Source organism: Eumetopias jubatus, unplaced genomic scaffold, assembly GCF_037043125.1.
Source record: "Eumetopias jubatus isolate StellerSeaLion01/CBP00866 unplaced genomic scaffold, mEumJub1_p1.0 scaffold_1, whole genome shotgun sequence".
NCBI classification, from domain to species: Eukaryota; Metazoa; Chordata; class Mammalia; order Carnivora; family Otariidae; genus Eumetopias; species Eumetopias jubatus.
In genome coordinates, this window is record NW_028274807.1 from 216,390,310 (window position 1) to 216,413,730 (window position 23,421).

The 23,421-nt window shown below is 58.8% G+C and overlaps 1 protein-coding gene across 3 annotated transcripts; it reads left to right on the top strand.

Annotated features, from left to right (window-relative positions):
- The first annotated feature begins 411 nt into the window (after positions 1 to 411).
- On the top strand, positions 412 to 21,668 carry TLE2 (TLE family member 2, transcriptional corepressor). Of its 3 annotated transcripts, none has more exons than XM_088018256.1 (20): positions 412 to 490; positions 565 to 662; positions 1,115 to 1,178; positions 1,572 to 1,616; positions 3,992 to 4,054; positions 6,288 to 6,362; positions 6,601 to 6,784; positions 7,162 to 7,181; positions 10,249 to 10,356; positions 11,589 to 11,633; positions 12,188 to 12,337; positions 13,532 to 13,670; positions 14,526 to 14,686; positions 15,744 to 15,820; positions 16,627 to 16,876; positions 17,030 to 17,277; positions 17,382 to 17,529; positions 19,074 to 19,224; positions 19,799 to 19,875; positions 21,355 to 21,668. In XM_088018256.1, exons 1-20 carry the CDS (start codon positions 467 to 469, stop codon positions 21,460 to 21,462), a joined length of 2,235 nt encoding a protein of 744 aa, XP_087874382.1. In that variant the 5' UTR covers positions 412 to 466; the 3' UTR covers positions 21,463 to 21,668. The 3 variants fall into 3 exon arrangements, with proteins under 3 accessions (XP_087874382.1, XP_087874386.1, XP_087874390.1); XM_088018260.1 differs by having other exon boundaries at positions 6,604 to 6,784; XM_088018264.1 differs by lacking the exons at positions 14,526 to 14,686; positions 21,355 to 21,668.
- Positions 21,669 to 23,421: the final 1,753 nt, after the last annotated feature.

Sequence of the window (23,421 nt, forward strand, 5' to 3'; positions counted from 1 at the left end):
GGAGCGGGATGGGTTCCCGGGGGGGGGGGGGGCGCCAGCCCGAGGCGGCGGGGGCGCAGCGGGCGGGCCGGGTGGGCGGGCCGGGGGCGGCGGCGCCACCTTAAGGCGGCTCTGCCCGCGGCTCCCGGGCGAGCCCCGCCGGAGGGAGGCGGCTCCGCGCGGGGCCCGCCGCCCGCGCCTCCGCCGACACCCGGCCGCGGCTCGCGCGACCTTCCGCGCCGGCCCCGCGCGGCCCCCGCCAGGCCCGCGCCCCTCGCGTCCCCGCCCCCCGCGCGCGCTCGGGGGGGGGCGCGTGCGCTCCGGGGTCCCGGCCCCGCGCCGCCGCGCCCCCACCTCCTTTCTGCGGGCGGCCCCCACCCCCGGCCTCTCCCCCCACCCCCAGCCCCGCCGCCGCCTCGCCACCCCCCACCGCCCCCCATCGGGATCGTCGGGCTCCGGCGGCCCGGGGGGCTTCCGGATCGGCAGGATGTACCCCCAGGGGAGGCACCCGGTGAGTGGGGGGCCCAGGCTGCGCGGGGTGGGGGCGCGGGCGTCCGGGAGCTCAGACCCCGCCGTCCCCCCCAGACCCCGCTTCAGTCCGGCCAGCCCTTCAAGTTCTCGATCTTGGAGATCTGCGACCGCATCAAAGAGGAATTCCAGTTTCTTCAGGCTCAGTACCACAGGTGAGGGGGGGCGGGGGCGCTCAGCCCCGGGGGACCCGGGAGCTCGCCGGGGAGCTCACCTGGGAGCCCCGGGGAGAGAGGCCGGCCGCTGGGGGCCCCGGGGCGCAGCCAGGCGGGGGCGGGGCCTCCAGGGTGCCGGGAGGAGGGAGCCTGCCCCCCACTCCGGGGGGGAGGAAGGGCTTCCAGGTGGAAGGCAGGTGAGGTGCATGGGGACCACCCAGTCCTGGGGCACTTTGAGTCTGAGAGGGGGTAGGAAGGGTCTGGGACCAGGAGGTGGGGCGAGGATAAGGAAGTGGGGAGAGGGGAAGGAGCCAAACCCGTCACTTTGGAAAGTGGCCCAGATGGGGTGTCCCTGCGTCTTTCGTCTTTCGGGGTGTGGGGGGGTGCGGTGGGGGTGGGGCGGCGGTAGAGGCAGGGCTGAGTGGGATCCGCGTGCCCCCTCTCCTTCCCAGCCTCAAGCTGGAATGTGAGAAGCTGGCCAGTGAGAAGACAGAAATGCAACGACATTATGTCATGGTGAGGGGCTCATTATTGCCAGGACTGGGCAGTGGGAAGGAGGACTCAGCTGTGAGTAGAGGCCTAGTGGTGTGAAAGCCCACTCACCCTGCCACTCTGGGCCTCATTTTCCCTATCTGTAAACTGGGCTGGTTGGGATTCCAGGCTGCCTTTATGAGGGCCCTCCCAACTCTTGCAAACAATGAGACAAGAATGTCCCCTCTTCCCATGGGCATGTTTGAGGGGCCGTGGTCTCTGGGCACCTCCTCCTGCCCCCCTCCCTGCTTCCTCCTCTGGGCTTCCCTGGGGCCGTGAGGCTCTGTGCCCTGCTGTGACTCCCCCAGCCTGGGGGCTCCTGGAAGACCCAGCATCCACTGGCCCAGTAGACGTTCCCAATTGGCTTTTCCTTTGCAGTACTATGAGATGTCCTACGGGCTCAACATTGAAATGCACAAGCAGGTAACTGTGTGTTGGGGGTCAGAGTGTCCAGGAGGAAGGGTGAGGGTCTGGAGGCTGTGAGAGAGACCCAGCACTCAAGCAGTCTGGGTCAAAGCAGACCCAGGGAGCAGGGGTCTCATCCCGAAATCTCTGGGACCAGGGGGCCAGATTTCAGCCTCACAACAGGAAAACAATTCTGCACTTCCAGAGACATGGTCCAGCAGAGAGGCAAGAAGTAGGCAGGAGCCAGGTGTCTCTGTCAAGGAGGGCTTGTCCCAGAGGCTGGCAGCCAGGGCAGGAAGGCAGTGGAGGCGACTCCTGTCCCCGGGAGGGGCCGGCCAGACAGTCCTGGAGGTCCCTTTCAGCCCAGAGAGTCTGATGTTTGGAGATGGATCCTGATGGTCTGAGATGGACCTCAAGCTTCTCTTGATGCTTTGAAGGATGTGAGATGGGCCCCAATGCTCTGAGGTTCTGAGACTCTTGTCAGCTTCTGGGTGGGATTCAAGGTTCTAAGTTAGACCAGAAGGTTCTGAAATTGACTCCAGTTGTTCAAGAGCAACCCCGAGATGGGGCTCCCCGGTGGCTCAGTCGGTTAAGCATCTGACTCTTGATTCTCAGCTCAGGTCTTGATCTCAGGGTCATGAGTTCAACCCCACGTTGGGCTCCGCGCTGGGCACAGAACCTCCTTAAAAGAAAAGATTAACCCCGAGAACCTGACACTGACCTCAAGGTTCTCTGATAGATAAGAAGGGCCCTGAAAGATTGTGAGATTGTGAGGTTGATGGACTCTTAGATTCTGTCCCTCAGAATATCAGCACAATGGGTGGAGCCTAAAACAAGGCAGTGGGGCTTCCTGGTGGGTGAGAAGAGGAGGGGGGTGGGCTGAGAGTGTGGGTGGCCTGGGGTTGCCTTTCTGGGTATGTGTGGGCTCTGCTGGCTCTGGTGTGGGCTGCAGGGGGCTGATCTGCCTGGAGTAGGGCGTGGTCCCGTGGGTGCATGAAATAGACCGTCGAACAGGGTGGCAGGCAGGTGCTAGGGCCCAGTCTCCTAGCACCCCTCTAACCCAGGTAGAAGCAAAGCATAGGCTGACCCCGCACAAAGCTGGATATGCCACACCTGCCCCCTTCCCTACCCCACTTCCCTCTGTTCGGCCTCTGTGGGGCACCCCTGGCCCAGACCCTGTCCCCAATGAAACCTGCAAGTAAAACCACATTGTCTCCACTCCACTCTCCATTCTTCTGACACCAAACATGTGGGTTTCTGAACACTGACCGATTCTCCAACTCCGACACCAGCAGATGTTCTGCAGTTCAGCCTGATTCTGACACTTGTCTTCCTGGAGTCAGTGCAGACCCCAGCTTCAGGGCTCAGCCCCACTGGACTGCCCCTGTTTCAGATACCAAACAAAAGTCTGGGTCTCCGGCCCAAACTTCTGACCATCCAACTGTATATAAATTGAGGGTTCCCATAATCCCCACCTCGGGTTTGATAATTTGCCTTAACAGTCCCCAAAACTCAGGAGAACAGTTGACTTACTAGGTTACCTCCTTATTCGAAAGAATGGAGCTCGGGAACAGCCAGACGGAAGAGGGGTGGAGGGGGAGGCATGGGTGGGGGCGCCGAGCATCCGTGGCCTCCCTGGGTGTGCCACTCTCCCAGCACCTCCATACTTTGACCCACCCAAAGCTCTCCACCAACTCTCTAAGGGGTTTTTATGGAGGTTTCATTGCATAGGCCTGCTTGATTAAATCATCAAAATCATCGGCCACTGGTGATTAACTCGACCTCCATCCCTCTAATAAACGCAGGGGCTTACTGAGAGCAGCAAAAGCCACCCCCTCCCATCCCTTAGCCATCACTGAGAAATCCCTCGATTTTTTGGGGCTTGTGGCAGGAACTGGGGACAAAGAGCAAAATATTATTTCTTTTTGAGTCCACCACCACAAAGCCCTTCCCCAGAGTGTGGTGCACTGGGGTCTCTGCCTGGCAGTGGCCCAGGTTGCAGAGGAGAGCCAGAGAGAACCTGTGCCCAGGAGAGATGGCCTGTGAGGGCCACTCCTTTGTTTGTGATGACCCCCAAGCTTCTGAGTAGCCCATCTGAGTGGGGCGTCTGTGTGGCTGCTTCCTGGGAATCTGTTGATTGTGTCTGGCGGCTGGTGGATCCGTCCTTGCCTTCCGGCTCACGGCTGCCCTGGGCATCCGCTCAGCAGACCGCTTCCTCAGCAGCCCATCGGTCTGCCCCGAGCCTCTGCCTCTCTGGCTGCAGCATCCCCCGTTTGCACCTGCTGGTGACAGCCCCCTACCTCCCGGGCTTTGCCAAGGCTTATTGTGTCTGGAGTTGAGGATCTGGACGGAGGGTCCCCCCTCCGAGCTTCCTCCCCATTGTTTCCTGCCAGGCCGAGATTGTGAAGCGCCTCAGTGGTATCTGTGCTCAGATTATCCCCTTCCTGACCCAGGAGGTGAGTGGGCCTGCTGGGGCAGAGGGGAGCTGGAGGGTTGGGGGAGGTGGGCTGGCTCAGTGTGGCGGGCACTGGTTCCGCTGGGTGGCCTGAGGGGCACCGGGCTGGAGCAGGGGCTTCAGGGATGGAAGGAGGAGGTGGCTGACGGTGAGGAGTGGGGGCTCCACCAGGTAGCCTGGGTCCGAGTCCTGGCCACGTGCCCTTGGCTGCTTTGCCTTGTCTGTGCCTTTGCGGTGATGTTTAGACAAGCGGATACACGCCGGGGTGATACTGGGTGCTCAGTAAGCACCCAGTAAAAGTTAGCCCTTCTGTGTGCTTAGTGAAGTAAGCTAGTCACCAAAGGACAAATGCTGTCCGTTCCTCTCGCAGGAGGTCCCTAGAGGAGACCCGTCATCCGCACAAACAGAGAGGAGAGGGTGGGAGCCAGGAGCTGAGGGAGGAGATGGGGAGTCAGTGTTTTGTGGGGACCGGGTCTCAGTTTGGGGAGATGGAAAGTTCTGGAGACGGATGATGGGGGTGGTCACATGACAGGGTGAGTGTGCCTCATGCCGCTGAGCTGTGCACTTAGAAATGGTTATGATGGCAACTCTTATGTATCTGTAAGCACAATAATAATTTTAAAAAGGTAGAACCAGGGCAGATGACATAATAAAGCAGTATGAACACCTCCCTGAATCTTAAAAAAAAAAGAGTTAGCTCTTGTTAAGAATTCTCCAAGGACCTGGCCAGCCTCAGGACCTTGACATCAGCTGTCCCTGCTTCTGTCTGGAGCATTCTGTCCGTAAGAGACATGAGAGCAGGTTCCATTGCAGGGTGTTTAAATGGGGGGCCCTAGTTGTGTTGGGGAACAAAACCAGGAGAGATGCTCATCTTGCATTGGACCCCACTGAAGCTGAGATCTTCTGGAAGCTTGGGACGGAGGGATGTCCTGGCCGGACTGAGACTGTAGAGATGGTGTCTGAAGCCGAGGGTGGGGACAAGGTGGCCGCGGCGAGAAGGGCAACATGGGAAGAAAGGAGAATGAAAAGACTAGGAAGTAAATAAAGACACACACATGTGGCCCAGCGACTCCATTCGAGGCCAGGGGTCAGCAAACCACAGCCCGAGGGCCAAATCCCACCCTCTGCCTGTTCTGTAAATAAAGCTTTATGGGTATGCCGTCGTGCCCATTCATGTACGGACCTCTATGACAGCATTCCCGGTCAAATGGCAGGTAGAAAAGCTGCCACAGGGAACTTCAGGCCTGCCACGCCGAGAATATTCGCTCTGTGACCCTTTACAGAGAACATTTACCAACGCTCGGCCTTGACACACTTACACACGCGTGTGCCACACACAGCGCTTCCCAGTGGCATCTGACACGTCCTCGGCGGGAATGCAGCCCCAATTCCCAAGCTGTGTGGATTCCCAAGCCCAAACTCCCAAGGGGTGTGGATAACAGCCGCACGTCGTCCGTTCCCACGGGAGCCACCAGCCACTTGTGGTCCCTTAAATATACATTCATCTGTATTTCTATGTAAATATATTACATTAAGTTTCTACTGACATTTGTCTTAAATTAAATGAAACCCTTCGTTCTTCACTTGCACCGGCCACATTTCAAGTGCTCAGTGGCCACGTGTGGCCGGTGGCTTCCCTATCCAACAACGTGCGTAGAGGAGCTTTTGTCATTGCTGAGGCAGAGAGAGGCAGGAAGAAGGACCATAGATGGGCAGAGGCACTGAGGCTTCTCCAAGCTGCCAATTTCTACTTTTTGACCCCGGGGGTGTTTAGCTGGGTGCTGATTTAGACCGTGGTTCTTTGCTGGGGGCGATGGTGTCCCCAGGGCACGCTGGGCAATGTTTGGGATGTCTGTGGTCATCAGGCCTGGCGGTGCTCCTGGCATGGAGTGGGTGGGGGCCAGGGATGCTGCCCAGCCCCCCGCAGCCCCCAGGACGGCCCCCAGAGAACGACCCGCCCCGATGTCCACAGTGCCCAGGGAGATCCTGATCGATCGAACCCTGATTTATAATTACTAGTTTTCACTGCCCCGTATATGCTTTGTTTCTTTGTCTTTGTGTTTGTCTCACGATTTAAAATGGAAAGGGACAGAGAGAAGAGAAATAGCAAGTGCTGGGGACAAGGATGAGGGGGGAGGGGGGGCTGGGGCCTCAGAGGGCCCTGCCTGGGCGGATGGGGACAGCCAGCAGACGGGGAGCCCGAGCACCCCCTTCCCCGTACCCCCACCTCCCAGCATCAACAGCAGGTGCTGCAGGCCGTGGAGCGGGCCAAGCAGGTGACCGTGGGGGAGCTGAACAGCCTCATCGGGGTGAGTCCCCCCCTGCCACTCCACTGCCCTGGGGAAACCCCGCCCCCAGGGCCCTGGCACCCAGTAGGTGCTAAAGCTGGCTGGGGGTGCCGGGTGGGCAGCTGGCCTGGGTTCTGGCCTCCCCGCAGACTCTGGGGTGCCCCCTCTGCCCAGAGCCTGTGCTGGCTCTGGGCGGCCTCGTGGGCCGGGGGCCCCGCTGGGCTGCAGCCTGGCCCTGGCCCACCTCTCCTCTCTCCAGCAGCAGCAGCTCCAGCCACTGTCCCACCATGCCCCCCCTGTGCCCCTCACCCCTCGCCCTGCTGGCCTGGTGAGCAGCGGCACCACGGGGCTGCTGGCCCTGTCTGGAGCACTGGCCGCCCAGGCTCAGCTGGCTGTGGCCACCAAGGAAGACCGGGCAGGTGGGGAGGCCGAGGGACCCAGAGGTGAGCGGGCAGCACAGGGTGGCACTGGCCAGGGGGACGAGGGTGGGGAGGGGGGACTGGCAGGCCACCCTGTCCAGAGCACCAAACTCACTGAAGTGTGAGGGCGTGAATGATGGGGCCTGCAGGGCCCTGGGGGTCAGCTTTACTCCCCACTGGCTGTGTGTTCTTGGGCGACTTACTGCCCGTCTCTGGGCATCTGTCTGAATGGTTCAGGGGAGGAACAACCCATTCCTTTGCAAGGGTGTTGGAAGGAGAAGGGAGGTTCTGAGCTGGGGGGAGGGCTCTAGAAACTCTGGAGGGGTGCGCCCTCTGGCACCATGGGCTATGAAACCCTCATCTTTTCTTCTCTCTCCCTTTGCCTCACCCCCAACCTCCAGTGGAGAGAGCCCTGAGCAGGGTAAGTTGAAGGGCATCCAGGAACTTGTGTGATATTTGCTTGCTATTCGCATGTGGCTGAAGCTGGTGGTTCTGAGCTGATTGGGTCCTCAGAACAAGACCCACATCCGGTTTTTCAGCTGGGTCGCCTGGAGCCTTTTGGTTGTGGGAGATGCCCATCAGGCTAGAGTTTTATTTGTCGAAAGTTTTCCAGCTTGAGCTTTTTTTTTGCAGTTGAATAAATGAATGCATTCTACCCAGCCCTCCATTCATTAATGTATCTATCCATCATCCATCCAATATTATCTATCAGAGTGCTGCCCGACAGAAATGGTCTGTGAGGCCTGCGTGTAATTTCTTTAAAAAATTGTTTAGTTTTGGGACAATTATAAATGCACTGGAGGTTGCAAAGAAAAGTACAGAGAAGCCCCGGGCACCCTTATACCAGACTCCCCCAACGGTAAAGTCTTGTATAAAATAGAGTATCGAATGCAGGAAACCCGACACGGTGCAACCCGCAGAGTTGACTCAGCTTCCCTGCGTTCTACCGGCCGGCTTTGTTCTGGGTGCGTGCGCGTGCGCGTGCGCGTGCACGTGGGTATGTTCGCATACGTTCAAGGACAAGTGGACCAGTGGTAGCAGTTTCTGTCCCCGCTCTGTGTCTTGCTCGTTTAACAGTATGTGTCGGAGACCATTTCTCCCTTTCTCACTGCGATAAACAACGCCCTGGTGGACATCTTCCCAGGAACACCTTTGGGTCGGATAAGAGAATGTCCACAGCATACGCTCCTGTAAATGCCTCTTTTAGGGCAGAGATTACATTTTTGATAAATGTTGCCAGTTGCCGACTGGCCCTGTTTGTTTACTTGTTTAATATGAGACAATTCCTACCGAGAATGATCCCTGTAGATCTTTTTCCTGTAAAAAAGGGACCGTGTTTGTTTCCTGGGGTTGCTAGAACAAATTAGTGCGCCCTGCATGGCTTATAACAACACAAATTTATTGTCTCCCGGTTCTGGAGGCTAGAAATCTGAAATGGAGGTGTGAGCGGGGCGGCTCCCTCCAGCATTTCTAGGGAAGGATGCTTCCTTGGCTCTTTCAGCTTCTAGTGGCATCTGGCCATCCTTGGGGCTCCTTGGCTCGTGGCTGCATCACTCCGTCTCTACCTCCATCCTCACGTGGCTTCTCCCCTGTGTGTCTTGTGTGTCCCTCCCCTTTTAAGGACACCAGTCCTATTGCACTAGGTCCCACCCCGATCCAGTATGCCCTCATCGAAACAAATTACTTCTGCAAAGACCCTATTTTCAGATAAGGTCCTATTCTGAGCTTCTGGCTGGACACGTAACTTTGGGGGACGCTGTTCGACCCAGTAAAGGGACCATGGCTCTCCTGGCTCTTGCCCTGAGCCACTGCCCACCCCCCATCCAAGTCCCTTTCCTAAAATGACTCCTGTTGTCAGTTTGAAGTGCCTCCTTCCAGACTTCTCCCCGGTGTCTGGCATGCCCCACACACAGAGACAGATTCTACACAGGAGCTGCCCCGTGGTGCAGACGCACTTGATACGAGGAAAGAGTGGTGGTCAAATGAGAGATTCTGCCCCCAGGGGGACACCAGGCCATGTGTGGGGACATCTGTGGCTGCGCGAGCACCTGGCATCGAGGGAGTGGGGGCCGGGATGATGCTCAGCCCCCCAGCATCCCCGTGCTGGGCCCGCAGTGCTGAGGGGAGAGACCCTGGTATATCACCTGGGTTTCTGTATCTGCACACACATGGGCTGATGACTCCAGAGAGAACAGTGAACACTCACCGCGGCCCGGGCGCTGGCTTAGGCCAAGCGTTCCATGGCTCTCTGGGTCTTCCCAGCAGCCACTGAGGTGGGTGCTGTTCCCATCCCCATTTTACGGGTGAGAACACGGATGCAGACGGGTGAGGCGACTTGCCCAAGGTCTCAGAGAAATGCCAAGGCAACTGCCCCTCTCCCTGCTTGCTTTTTTACTTTGGTGATACACTGTGGCCAGCTTCCCATGCTGTCACATCTCAACTTTCTTTTCTTTTTTTCTTTTTTTTAAGATCTTATTTATTTATTTGACAGAGAGAGCAAGAGAGCATAAGCAGGGGGAACAGTAGAGGGAGAGGGCGAAGCAGGGCTCCCGGCCAGCAGGGAGCCTGACGCGGGGCTCGATCCCAGGACCCTGAGATCATGACCTGAGCTGAAGGCAGACGCTCAACCATCTGAGCCACCCAGGCGCCCCATCTTTTTTTTTTTTTTAAGATTTTATTTTTAAGGAATCTCTACACCGAACGTGGGGCTTGAACTTAGCACCCTGAGGTCAGGAGTCACACGCTCTGCTGACTGAGCCAGCCAGGAGCCCCGCCCCACCTCCCAGGTTTTTTTTTTTTTTAAAGATTTCTACTTTCTTTTTTAAGTTTTTGCTTCTGTGGTTGCGCTTTCTGCAGCATGCTTTCTTTCCCAGCTGCCCCATCATGCCCAACGGGACTTTGCTTCCTCCTTTGTGTGTTTGCATATAGCCAGGCAGCTCTCCAGGCTGGATTTCTTATCTGCCCATCACATTGGGCTTCGAGATAAAATCTCAGTTGAAGAATTGATCCCACAACAGAAGTGTTTGAGAAATCACTGTGTGGGGCAGCTCCTGTGTACAGATGGGGAGACTGAGTCCCAGGGAAGGAGCAAACTGCTTCAGGGCCCATAGGCAGGTTGATGCTGGGGGGCGGGGGGGTCTTTGGGCCTGCTCACCCAGTCTTTGACCTTCAAAGGTCATATGGTTGGCACATGTGGGCTGGTTTTGGGTCCTCTCTCGGCCCCTAATTCACTGTACAGCCCTGTCTTCCCTTAGGCTCAGTTTCCCTGTCTGTACAATGGGATTAACCATCACTTGCCCACAAGCTTGCTGTGAGGCCAAGGACTTAGCATCGAGTCGGCCTTTGGAAGGTCCCATTTCCCATATGGGAAGCTTGAGGCACAGATCCTATAACCATGTTGGGCACCCTCAGTCTTGGCTGGGCCAGGATGGAGTCTGGGGCCCCAGGACCCTGACCCTTTGTGCCACCTGGCCCCTGTCTCTCTGCAGAGCGCATCCCCCTCACCCCCTGAGAGTGTGGTGGAAGAGGAGCGACCGGGTGGCCTGGGGGGCAGTGGGAAGCAGCGAGCTGAGGACAAGGATCTGTCAGGACCTTATGTAAGTGGGGGGCAAGCAGAAGACTGGGGTGGGCCCCCAGCCCTGCTCCTCAGAGCCTTCCAGAGCCCAGCTCTGGCCGTGACTCTCACTCTACAGCCTTCCATAGCTCCCCATTGCCCAGGGAGTACTGAGCAACCAGAAGAGCCCCTGTGGGGCCAGGCCCAGCTCTAGTTGCTCTGTTTCTGTAGCTTCTGGACCAAGCATTCATTTTCCCACCTCCTGGCTGTGGCTCAGCCGTCTAGAATTTCCCCTCCTCCAGGGCCGGGACCCCTTCCCTCACTGGAGGAGCACTGTACCTGTAGTTTCTGCCTCTGGCACCCCAGGGGCCAGGCTGAAAGGGGGGGCTGGGACTGTGGCTGGTGGGGAAGCACCTGTCTCATCCACAGGAACAGCCTTAACCTGGTCCCAGCCTCCTGGCAGGCCCAGTATCGGCCAATCCTTCTGTTTCTCAGAGATGCTTTCAGTCTTCAACAATCATAACAGCTGTTCTATACGTGTCAGCAACTCATTTTGTTTTAAAGAGGAAAATTGGGGATGGGGGGGGTCAAAGAAACGCCCCCCTGCTGGGAAGATGTGGCCTTTGGGCTGCAGGCTTTGGTCTTCCCTTGCTTTTCAGCTAGACCAGAGGGCAGCCCCAGACAACATTGTTTCTCCCAAGGGTGGTGGGGAGCCACAGAAGGAGGCAGAACAGATGTGGGGACAGGTGTTAAGAAAATCCCTCTGGGGCAAGCTTGGAGGACTACTTGGAGGGGGCAAGGCTGAAGGCCAGGAGGCTAAGGCAGGGATGAGGTCTCTGCTAGGCCATGGGGATGGGGGTGGGCAGGCGGGTAGATGAGACGGACAATCCTGAGAGGTTGATTGTGGAGTCAGAGCCAGGAGGGAGGTCTGGATGACTCCTGGTCTCTGGCTGTCCTCTCACTGCACAGAGCAGGAAACTGAGACCCAGGGAGGGCTGGGAGGCACTCAGGGCCGGCCCCACAGCAAGTCTTGGGTACTCAGCCCCATCCCCCTCATTTTCCTCCATGAGGGACCCCCCCCACCCTCCCAAACCCCCCTTTGCACCTGAGCGAATGGCAGCCTTCTTTCTGAACTAAGCAAAGGGGCCTCTGGAGCCCCAGAATCCTGATCAGACTGGGGCTGGCCCCGTATATGCCCCACCTCCTGAGGATGAATAAGGGGACGTGGAGGCAGGGGCATGGCCAGGGTAAGCTCTCCCCCCCGTGTCCCCCCAGGAGAGTGACGAAGACAAGAGCGATTACAACCTGGTGGTGGACGAGGTGAGTCGGGGTCCGGCCTCTGACTTCCGGGACTCAGGTCTGGGCGCAGTGAGCGGTAGGTTTTCCAGAGTGTTGGGGGGCCCAGAGGGAAGGGGGTCCTGGCCCCCTCTCCACTGATGGCTGGGATGAGGGTGGCATGGGAGTAGGGGATAGGGGGACACCTCAAGCCGACCTCCTCTCTGTAGCGCAGGTGGGGAAACTGAGACCCAGAGGACACGGGATGGGCAGCAGAAGTGGCTTCAAGCCCTGGCTCACTGTGTGACTGGGGGACTATGCCGCCTTCCCTGGTCTCACTTTTCCCCATCTCTTCAATGGGGGACAACAAAAGCAAGCCCTTACATAGTTGTTGCTATGTGTGCTTATGGGGTAGGTACTGTCAATCCCATTGTATAGATAAGTAAAGTAAGGCATGGAGGCAGGGGGTTCATAATCCTTCCAAGGTGGATCGTAGGTGCCCGGTCTGGAGTGTGGGATGGGGTTTGGGAGGGGTATAGAGAGAGGCTCTCCTTCTTCGCCCACTTCATCTCCACTTAATGTCACCTCCTCAAACCCAGGACCAACCCTCAGAGCCCCCCAGCCCAGCTACCACGCCATGTGGAAAGGCACCCATCTGCGTCCCTGCCCGTCGGGACCTTGTGGACAGTCCGGCCTCCTTGGCCTCCAGCCTCGGCTCCCCACTCCCCAGAGCCAAGGAGCTTGTCCTGGTAAGGAGTAGGGGAGGCCTTGAAACTCACTTTATTCATCCTGGGGACCCGGAAACAGGTGCAACCACATTAGGGGTGGAGTGGGGGAAACCAGCCGGGCTCTGATTCTTTGCCACCTTCCTAAACACCGCCTCTACTCTATCCAAGCATTTTTCCCAAGTGGACTGGCTCTGGGGAACCTAAATACATAAGAAAAGACCACTCACCATCTGGTGGAGAAACCAAGCATCTCTTGCAAGAAACAGGAAGCCCCTTGGAGATGAACACAGGGAGCTGTAGGATGCAGGCTCTCTCGAGGCCAGGCCCACTCCAGCCCCGCAAGTGTTAAAGCCTTTGAGAGGCGCTGGGGATGCACCAGCCCCACCTGTGCTGTCATCCCTGTCCCCGAAAGGCAAGAGGATTACTATGGGAACAACTTTCTCAGTGCCAGGTGTAGGGACCCCCAAAGGGCTTGTCCCGCCCCCCCCCCCCCCCGGGGCGTTCACAGTTGAGCTCCGTTGGTCTCGCCCCTCCCTCCCCGAAACCTTCCCCAGACCCCTGCCCTGCACTTACTCGGAGAGTGCGTCGGTTTCCAGGCCTCCCCTCCCAGCAGGTTGCCATGGCAACCGCAGAGGCTGGGGCTCCCGCGGCATCTTGGTGACCTCCACCGCTTCAGGAGACCAGAGGGGGAGGGGCAGCTCTGTTCTCCCAGGGAAGCGCCCCCAAGGCCTCCCTGTCCCACGTGGTCGCCTCCCACTCCCCCTCGTGGGCGTGCGCGTGTGGCGGGCACCGCGTGCTCTGCCCCCCCACGAGTTTCCCATTCCTCGACCCCCCGACTTCCGACAGGTCTCTTGCAAGCCCACTCCCTGCAGGCGTGCTCCTGCGCGAGGCCCGTCTACCGGCCCGTGGCACCGCGCGCCTTACTGTACTCACGCACGGTCCTGCCCTGCTGTGCTCCCTCCTGCTCAGGCACCCGCCTGGCCCTCCCCGTGTGCAGATCCTCGCCTGTCCCCATGCTCAGGGGATCACGGGGGGGGGGGGGGAGGGCACGCCCCCGAAACGGCAGAGGGGCGCTGCTTGGTGTGCGGGCACCTCCCCCGAGCCCTGGCCTAGCATGGATGTACCTGCTCCCTTCTCCCACCTAGTTTCTCACCAGTTCATGGGCTGCCAGGTGCCAGGTGCCAGGGGGTGATCAGTCCTGACGTTTCTCCCCAGAGCGACCTTCCCGCCAGCACTCCTGCCCCCAAGTCCTGCGACTCCTCCCCGCCCCAGGAGGCGTCCACCCCTGGGCCCAGCTCAGCCGGTCACCTCCGCCAGCTTGCTGCCAAGCCAGCACCTTGCACGGACAGTGTTGGTGAGTGTCTGCTGGGGCCTGTCAGAACAGGTCTCTTGGTGGGGGTGGGGGGGTGGGTGCTAGAAAATGGTAGGGAGTGGGGAAAGCAGGAGGTTTGAATCCAGGTCTGTCATGGCCTTGGCCCTGTCCATGACTCTGAGCCCAGTGCTGACTCACTCTGGGCTTTGGTCTCCTCACCGTCTTGGCTTGACAGGTGGGGAAACTGAGGCCCAGAGAAGAAATGATTTACTCAAGAGCTTTAGCCTAGTGCACTGGGACAGGCACTGAAGCAGACAGGCTTTGGAGTCAGACAGCCTTGGGGTTGAGGCCAGCCTTGGATACTCATCAGCTGTGTGACCTTGGGCAAGTGACTCAACCTTTCTGAGCTTCAGGTTCCCCATCATTAATGTGGAGATGACATGTTCTCCTTTTCTGTCTTATGGCCCCTGTGCTGGTCCTGGGGTCCCAAGAAGAAATCAGCCCTTGGAACCTGCCCTTGAGGAGGTCCCAGATGGTGGGGAAGGAGACCCAGACCCCAAAACTCCTAGCCCTGTGTGATCGTGGCTAGGGTAGAGGGAGGGAACCAAAATGGGTAAGGTTAGAGGCTCGGGGTGTGGTGAGGAGGCTCAGGGATGTTCCTGAGATATTACTGGACACTGGGTCTAGGTTTTGAAGGGTGAGTAGGAGTTTAGCAGCTGAGGAAGGAAAGGGAACCCGTGTCAGCCAGAGGGAACTATTCTCAAACATCTGGAAACTTGAAAGGGTGTGGCGGATGCTGGACCAGACCACAGCAGCACCAATGACCAGCCAAGGCCGTGGAAGGCTGGATCTGGGTCCAAGGTGTCTGAAGACCTATCTTTGTCTCTTCTCACTCAGCCCTGAGGAGCCCCCTGACACTGTCCAGTCCCTTCACCACATCCTTCAGCCTGAGCTCCCACAGCGCCCTTAATGGGGACCTCTCTGTGCCCAGCTCCTACGTTAGCCTCCACCTGTCCCCCCAGGTCAGCGGCTCTGTAGTGTATGGACGGTCCCCCATGGTGAGTCCTCGGCGTGGGGGCACCAGCAGGGCACAGGGGCTGGGGGCCGGGAAGAGAAACCACTTACAGAAGGAAAGACAAGGGAAAGGGATGGGAACCCGGCTCGGCAAGTGCATGTGCCTGTGGGAAGATGATCTGAAGGTCTCAGTAGCCCACAAGCATAATGCAAATAAGCACCTATAACTGGAAGAAGCCATACACAGTGAGTCTGTTGCATTGTAAGGAGCAGAGAGCCCCAGCCATGGGGCTGAGAGTCCCATTCAGCCTCCCGGCAGAGGGCGTCCAGTTGGTAGCCCTGAGTTTTAAGGGACTGCAACGATTGTAGTAGACTGCAGACGAAGGACTAGCCTAGGGAGAGGACTGGAAGTGAGGTCTCATGAGAAGGAGGTGAAGGAGTGGGGCATGAGACCCCTGAGCTGGGCCAGAGGGAGCAGACAGGGGCTGTGTGGGCCCCAGAGGGGCAGTGCGGGGACAGATGGCTGATAGAGTGAGCTGCCCTGAAGTGGACCAGGGTGCCTCCAGAGGGAAGAAAATGCTGTCACTGGGGACATGCCAGACCCCAGGCTGGGTGGGCACTGGTGAGTGACGTTGTAGAAAAGAGGTCAGCAAATATTTTCTGCAGGAGGCCAGGCAGTAACTACTTTTGGCTTTGGACCAGTTGGACCTCTGCCTTCATAGCTCCAAGCCAGCATAGACAACATATAAATGAACCGGTGTGGCTGGGTACTAATAAAACTTTATTTACAAAAACGAGCAGGGGGCCATAGTTTGCCAACTCTTGCTCTAGACCAAGTCAGAAAGGCTGTTCAGGGTCCTTCCGACTCTGGGATTCTAGGATTCCCTGGGCAGAGACTTCGGGGTCCCCCAAGTGAAAACCTCTGCTCTCCTACCTGCAGTGTGGGTGGAGGACCGGGCATCTCCGGGCTCTTGGGGAGGGGCTGATGGACAGACCGGGGATCCTCTGAGAAACAGAGAAATATGGCAGATGTGCCTGGGGGAAGGCGCAGGTGGGCTTGAGTCACCTGCCCTGTGACACCCCCTCTGGCATTTTTGACAGATGGCATTCGAGTGTCATCCTCATCTCCGAGGGTCATCCATCTCCTCCTCCCTGCCCACTATCCCTGGCGGAAAGCCGTGAGTATTGGCTCGGGGCTCCCTGCCTCCTGTCAGGTGCTTACGTTGTGGGGTGGGGGCTGGGGTTCCCTGCTGCCTTTCCAGAAGGTCTCTTTGAGGAGCTCTCTGGAGAGAGAGGTGTGTAACAAGCAAAAATGTAGACCACTGCTTTCTCAACGAGGGGGGAGGAGGGGTATTTTGCCTTCCCCACCCCCACCCCAGGACATTTGGCATGTCTGGTGATATTTTTGGTTGTCACACCCACATCTGGCCCCTAGTGGGTGGGGGCCAGGGATACTGCTGCACACCCTACAGTGCAAGGGACCCAGAGATGGACCCAGCCTCAAGTACCCAGGAATTTTCTGCCACGATGGGGAATGTTCTGGACCTACAGCTGTCCAGGGATTGCCATCGCCATCGGCCGCCTGTGGCTTTTGCCACTGAGGAACTGAAGTTGTAAATGTGTTTAAATTTAATCGGCCACATGTGGCTGCTGTTACTACTGGGTCCCATTCTCCGGAGCTCTCCCGGCATGGCATCTCCCTGGATGCATCCTCTCTACTCAGCATTTACTCAGGGCTTGCTTACCAGGGAGCGGGCGGGGCGCCGCGCTAGGGCTAGGACCCCCCTCCTCTTTTGTACCACGCTGACTGCCCGGTCACCTGTGATCATGGGGTTCCTTCCCCAAACGCATGGGGGCACCGGGCCGGGGAAGGCACCTCCCTGCCCCCCGGGAAGAGGGGGCGAGGGCGCGGCGGGCGGGCCGCCACCTCCAGGGCGGTCCCCTCCCCGCGCGTCACGGCCCTCCTCCTGCTCCTCCGGCGCAGGGCCTACTCCTTCCACGTGTCTGCCGACGGGCAGATGCAGCCGGTGCCCTTCCCCTCGGACGCGCTGGTGGGCGCCGGCATCCCGCGGCACGCGCGGCAGCTGCACACGCTGGCGCACGGCGAGGTGGTCTGCGCGGTCACCATCAGCGGCTCCACGCAGCATGTGTACACGGGCGGCAAGGGCTGCGTGAAAGTGTGGGACGTGGGGCAGCCGGGCGCCAAGACGCCGGTGGCGCAGCTCGACTGCCTGGTGAGGGCGGGGGCGGGGCTTGGAGGCCGGTGGGGGCGGGGCTTGTCCGACGGGGGGCGGGGCTCGCAGCCGCGGAGACCCGACCTGGTGCCGGGTGCTGGGGGGCCGGGTCCGGAGGGCCGGCCCTACGCCCTCGCTTCTCTTCCGTCCCAGAACCGCGACAACTACATTCGTTCCTGCAAGCTGCTGCCCGACGGCCGGAGTCTGATCGTGGGCGGCGAGGCCAGCACCTTGTCCATCTGGGACCTGGCGGCGCCCACCCCGCGCATCAAGGCGGAGCTGACCTCCTCGGCCCCCGCCTGCTACGCCCTGGCCGTCAGCCCCGACGCCAAGGTCTGCTTTTCCTGCTGCAGCGACGGCAACATCGTGGTCTGGGACCTGCAGAACCAGACCATGGTCAGGTGGGCGGCCGCCGCCCCCTCGGCTCGTAGGCTGCGGGGGGCGGAGGAGTGGTGTGTGGGAGAGTCCCGCCCCGCGACGGTCGCCTGGGCCCTCCTCCCCGCAGGCAGTTCCAGGGCCACACGGACGGTGCCAGCTGCATCGACATTTCCGACTACGGCACTCGGCTCTGGACCGGGGGCCTGGACAACACGGTGCGCTGCTGGGACCTGCGGGAGGGCCGCCAGCTGCAGCAGCACGACTTCAGCTCCCAGGTGCGGCAGTGGATCGGCTGGGAGAGCCATAGAAGGTTCCGGAATCCGGAATCTCTACCCAAGGCACTCACTTCCATGGGCTGAGTGGGACCAAGTACCTGCTGTCTGCCGGTCGTTTCTGTCCTTCGGACCCGTCCGCAGGCCTTCCCCCCTTAATTCTCCAGGGACAGATATAGGGAAGCACAAAGGAACGGATTCATAGTAAGCTGTGGCCTACTAAGACCCTCGGATCGCTTTTCCAGATTCTTGTGCTGAGCCACTCCCCCGTTCCTTCGTTTCTCCTCCGGGCCTTCAATCTCTTGACCCTACTGAGAGTTCCGGACCACCCCCTGGGACCCACCGTAGGGGAGCCAGTGATCTCGGGGGACAGGTAGAGGTTGACATGGGAGTTGGACAGAGGTCTCTGTTGAGGGCACTGTGTGAGTCCAGACTGAAGGATGTAGTGAAGGGGCTGTACAGAACCAGAGGGCTCCTTGGGGCTGAGCAGCGTCACCTACATCCTCTTTCCCCCTGCTTTGGGGGCAGGGTGTGAGCTCTGTGGCCTGACATTTAAGGCCTCCGTGTTCTATTCTCACACACACCATGCCCTGCCACACCCCTAGACCTCTCCACTGATGGTTCCCTCCAGCTGACATGCTTTTCCCTTCCTTTTGCCAAATTGCCGAATTCCTACCTACTCATCCTTCAAAACCCATCTCCATTTTGCCCCCTTCCTTGAAGCCGGGGGTAGCTAACTCCCAAGCTCTTTCTATTCTACCTTCTCTTTAGCTTAAAAATTTCTTTGATAAGGAAGTCAGGGGTGCAGGTGGATATAGTTGTCGGTCCCTTGTCCCTGAGACTTAGATGGGTTTTTCTCTGGGGATCCCATGGTGAGTATCTCCCATCCCGCTGGGCCCCCTGTCTTTATACGGGAACACTTCTGTATGGCCAAGGGGAGAACATGTAAAACCTCCCAGTCTTCTCTCTGCTCTCAATTTACGGTTCTTTCCACACGTGTCCTGGCAGTAAGACTTTGGGAAGTTTCGGGTGGAACTGTGCCTCCCTCGGGCTGGGGCACGGCACGCTGAGGCCACTGAGCCCTTTCAGATCAAAGTCAGAGGAGGCGTTGGCAAGCGGGGAGAGCTCCACGCTGGGAGTCCGAAGGCCCGATCCTTCACGGATCCGTGACCTTGAGTGAGCCAGGGTCTCAGCTTGCCTTCCACCATCTGCTCACGGGGTGTGTGTGTGTGTGTGTGTGTGTGTGTGTGTGTGTGTGTGTGTGACTGTCCTCACCCAGCTTCACGCTCTCCCTGCTTCCCTCCCTCCCAGAGCTGTTGTGCGTTCAGAGCGGATAATGGATGTGAGGCCCCAGGGTTCCGTGTAATTCTGATTAATATTAATGATTCGACATGCAGTTGCCTGCTGTGTTCCAGGCCCTGGGCCAGCTGCCTCTTCGTGCGGGGCTGCCGCGGGGAGAACGCTGGGCCTCTCCCCTCCACCCCCCCCCCCGCCAAGCATCCTCTGAACGGGGTTCTGATCTCCCCTCTTCCCTCTGCACCCCCCAGATCTTCTCCCTGGGCCACTGCCCCAACCAGGACTGGCTGGCGGTCGGCATGGAGAGCAGCAATGTGGAGGTTCTGCACGTCCGCAAGCCCGAGAAATACCAGCTGCACCTTCATGAGAGCTGTGTGCTCGCCCTCAAATTCGCCTCCTGCGGTGGGTCTTCGGGCTGGGCAGGGCTCCAGGGCGCTGGGATGGGGCTGCCAAAACACAGCACACCACAAACAACCCACACGACAGAATACGGCATGCCCGGTGGAATTTGAATCTTAGCAGATCCTTTGTTAGTGTAAGTTTTTCCCAAGTATCGCATTGGGACATACTTACACTAAAAGCCACTCATTTGTTCATGCAAATATATCCCAAATAGTGCATGAGATATACTAACACTTAAAAAAAAAAAGACCCCAACAATTTTTAATATAAGTATGTCCCAAGTATTGCACGGGACACACCCATATACTAAAAATTAATAATAAATCATGAAACAGTCATGGTGCATCTGTACTAAAAGTGACTTGTGGTTTTTCTGAGATTCAAAGGTAACCGGACATCCCAGATTTTATCTGGCAGCCCTCTCCTGGGGACTCCCCCTTCTCGAAGTCCAGATGGAGCCCCCTCGGGCCCAGTGTTTCCCTTGTGAGAGCAGAGGTGCCAGGAAGGGAGAGGCCACCCCCCCACCCCATCTTCAGTTCCTCCCTCCTAGAACTCCCCCGCCCCCCTTCCCCAGGGCGCTGGTTTGTGAGCACCGGGAAAGACAACCTGCTCAATGCCTGGAGGACACCGTATGGAGCCAGCATTTTCCAGGTACGGCGGGGCAGGGCGGGACGCCGTGCGTCCAGGGGCCCCAGGGTGGCTGCACTGGTGGGTAAATCGTGGAACTTCCCCGGGGTCCTCCAAGTGCCCCCCCCACCCCAGCCAGCAAGCTACAAAAGCAGGGTCTGCACACTGTGGCCCGAAGGCTGTATCTGCCTGCAGCCTGGGTTCTGTGTGTGTGTGTGTGTGTGTGTGTGTGTGTGTGTGTGTGTGTGTGTGTGTGTGTATTTCACTTTTTAAAGACATATAAAATTTACCATCTTAGCCATTTTTAAGTATATCATTCAGTGGCATGAGGCATACTCACCCTGTCCTGCGACCACCCCCACCCTCCGCCTCCAGAACGTCCCATCTCCCCACATGGAGACTCTGTCCCCATGAAGCAAGGACTCCCCACCCCCTGCCCCAGCCCCGGCTCCCACCCTCTCCTCTCTGTTTCTGTGGACGGGACTCCTCTGGGGACCTCCTGGGAGTGGGGTCCTCCTGCAGGATGTGTCCTTCCGGGTCTGGCTCCTCTCGCTGAGCCCGGTGTCCTCGGGGGTCCCTCCGAGTCGTGGCGGGTGTCAGGGTCCCTTCCTTTCTAAGGCTGGATCATGTCCTCTAGTGTAGATGGGCTGCATTGTGCTGACCCATCTACCTGTCGATGGAAACGTGGGTTGCTTCCACGTTTTGGCCGCTGTGAATCCTGCTGCTGTGGGCACGTGTTCATCTCTCTTGGGCAGATGTCTCGGAGTGGAATTGCTGATAACTGTGTAACCTTGGGACAAACTACCAGACTGTTTTCCCAATTCTCCACCCCACCAGCAGCGCACGCGGGTTCAAAAGTCTCCCCATCCTCACCGACACTTCTTACTGTGTGTTTTTTGGTCATAGGCATCCTAGTGGGCATGGGGGGATGTCTACGTTTTTTAAGGGCAGGAAAACAAAAGGAGAATCATGTGACATAGATTTATTTGGCCTCTGGACTTGTTGGCTCGAGACTTATCTGGGCCTTTGGCAAAGCCGGAGAACTTCTCGCTGGGCCCTTTACAGGAAAGATTTGCTGCTGTAGGTCGTTGTGCGGTAGCCTTAGTCAGCCCTCCGCTGTGCTGTGTGGCCTCATGCCTGTGGCACACTCTGAGCTGCTTACGAAAGGGCAGGGCTTCAGTTCCGTTCCTCTTGGTGTCAGGAGCACAGAGGTCCTGCCCTTCCCAGGGGCACTGTCACTGTCCAGAGGCTTGATTCCAGCAGACCTTCCTCTGGAAAAGTGTGTCACCGTCCTTCCCCCCATCATGTGCCCCCCGACTGGGAGAGTCCTGGCCCCCCACTGCGTGCTCCCCTATCCCGAGTCCTGTCTCGGCCCCAGCCTTGATCACAGGCTCATCCTTGGGGGCAGGCACTCCCCCAGTCGCCCTGCCTCTTCCCTCTGAACGTTGTGCAAGGCCCTGTCTCACCTCCCCCTTCTCTCCCTCCCCCCATCCCCGTCCATAGTCCAAGGAATCATCCTCCGTGCTGAGCTGTGACATCTCCGGAAATAATAAGTACATTGTGACAGGCTCAGGGGACAAGAAGGCCACCGTGTACGAGGTGGTCTACTGAGAACCCCCATCTTCCTGCACCCTTGGCCCGGCTCCTAGGGGAGGGGCATCCCGGACAGAGACCCCGACACCCCCCTCTCCGTTCATACCTGTGAGTGCTCAGTCTCGTCTGCCCTCTGGCTGACTCCCTCCCATCTTCCCTTGCTGGACATGGGGCTGGACGGGCAGGTGGACTTTGGGGAAATAAATGTATTTATTGCAACTGCCTTTCTGTCCTGGGCTGGAGAACCAGGACTGTTGCTTTTCTTGGGCACCGTTACTGCGGGAGGGCTGTGTAGCTGTGGGTAAGTGGCTTTCCTTCTGTCAGCCTCCTGTGCCTTTTCTGGACGACGACGGAGTTCGTCCTGCATGAACTAGCGCCGGGTTGGCCGCAAGCGGCAGGTGTGGTACAGGGCAGCATGGCTTAAGTGACCCACGTCACCAGCCGCCCGCGGACCTCAGTGGCTGAACACACCAGACACTGATCCCTCACCTGTGTCCACCTGCCTGGTGGGGCTCGGCTCCCGGCAGACACTCGGGGCTCCAGGATGGTGGAGTTTCTGCCATCACAACATGTACCTTCAGGGTCCAACATCGCAGGGGCGAGGAAGTCACACAGGCCCTTGGTGCTCTGGCCCCAGAGCTGCCTGGGTCTCTTTTACTGCCAGCCCTTTGGACAGAATCATCCCAAGACGCTGCCCACGTACAATGGGTTGGGGAATATAGTGGCGCACATAGCTCTTTGGGGTGCTTGCCTTTGACCCACGGATAATTCCTGGTGCATGACGACACATTGCCCACCCTAAGGTGCTGAGCAAACACCACAGTCCCAGAGGAGGGGACGGTAAACTGAGAGCTGACAAGGAGAAACAGCCTGTGTGTGTGTGTGTGTGTGTGTGTGTGTGTGTGTGTGTGTGTGTGTGTGTGTGTGTGATGCAAGACTGTGGGTACAGAGGGAACAGCATGTGCAGAGACTCGGAGGTGAGGGGCGAGGCCGGGTGGAAACCAGGCCGGTAAACTGAGAGCTGACAAGGAGAAACAGCGTGTGTGTGTGTGTGTGTGTGTGTGTGTGTGTGTGTGTGAGCTGACAAGGAGAAACAGCGCGCGCGCGCGCGCGTGTGTGATGCAAGACTGTGGGTACAGAGGGAACAGCATGTGCAGAGACTCGGAGGTGAGGGGCGAGGCCAGGTGGAAACCAGGCCGGCAGAGAGCCTACGGGAAGTGGGCCAGCCCGGGGGCGGGGCCAGCCTGGGGACGGGGTGGGAGTGGAGCAAACCCGGGGGCGGGGTGGGAGGGGAGTCAGCCTGGGGGGGGGGGGCAGCCCGGGGGCGGGGCCGTATAATCAGGTCGGCGTTCTGTAAGCTCCCGGGGGCCGCTGTGGAGGGGCTGGGGGTGAAGCCGGGGTGCTGCTGGGAACCTCTTGGATGGAGATGGCGGGGCCCCTCGGGGAAACAAGTCAGACCCAGCTGGAGTTTTGGAGGCACTTTTTGGGGCGAGGATAATTCTTTGGGTAAGGAAAGCAGACAGGTCGGCACCTTCTGGGACGCTTATGCTGGAGGGACAGGGTGAGCGAAGCTGTCGTGAGAGCCCCCAGGCACGAAGAGGGCGGATGAGAAGCCAGCCAACGAGGGATTGCTGTCGACTACCCTTTCCCCTCCAGGCACTGGGACCCATCACTCTCTGTGGGGGCGTCCCGGGCAGTGGGGGGGGGGGGGGCCGAGTGACATCCCTGGCCCCACTCGCGTGACGCCAGGCATACCCCCCCAAGGTCATGATGACCACTAATGTCCACAGATGTTGTCATGTGCCCCGCTGGGGGTTGGGCTCATCCTCAGGTGAGATGCACCAGGGTGTCTTGGGAAGGGTGGGGGAACCCATCCCTGGCTGGGAAACCCCCTCTCTGGGAGGTGAAGGGACAGGAGGAAGGCGTCCCTATCCACCCCCACTCCCAACAGGGGGTCAGTGGCTTTGAGGAGATTCT

Excerpts from the sequence above, each read along its gene's own strand:
- TLE2 (XM_088018256.1), top strand. The coding sequence starts at position 467 with ATGTACCCCCAGGGGAGGCACCCG. Across the intron at positions 10,357-11,588 it reads AGGATCTGTCAGGACCTTAT|GAGAGTGACGAAGACAAGAG; the intron begins GTAAGTGGGGGG and ends GTGTCCCCCCAG. Across the intron at positions 14,687-15,743 it reads TGTATGGACGGTCCCCCATG|ATGGCATTCGAGTGTCATCC; the intron begins GTGAGTCCTCGG and ends CATTTTTGACAG.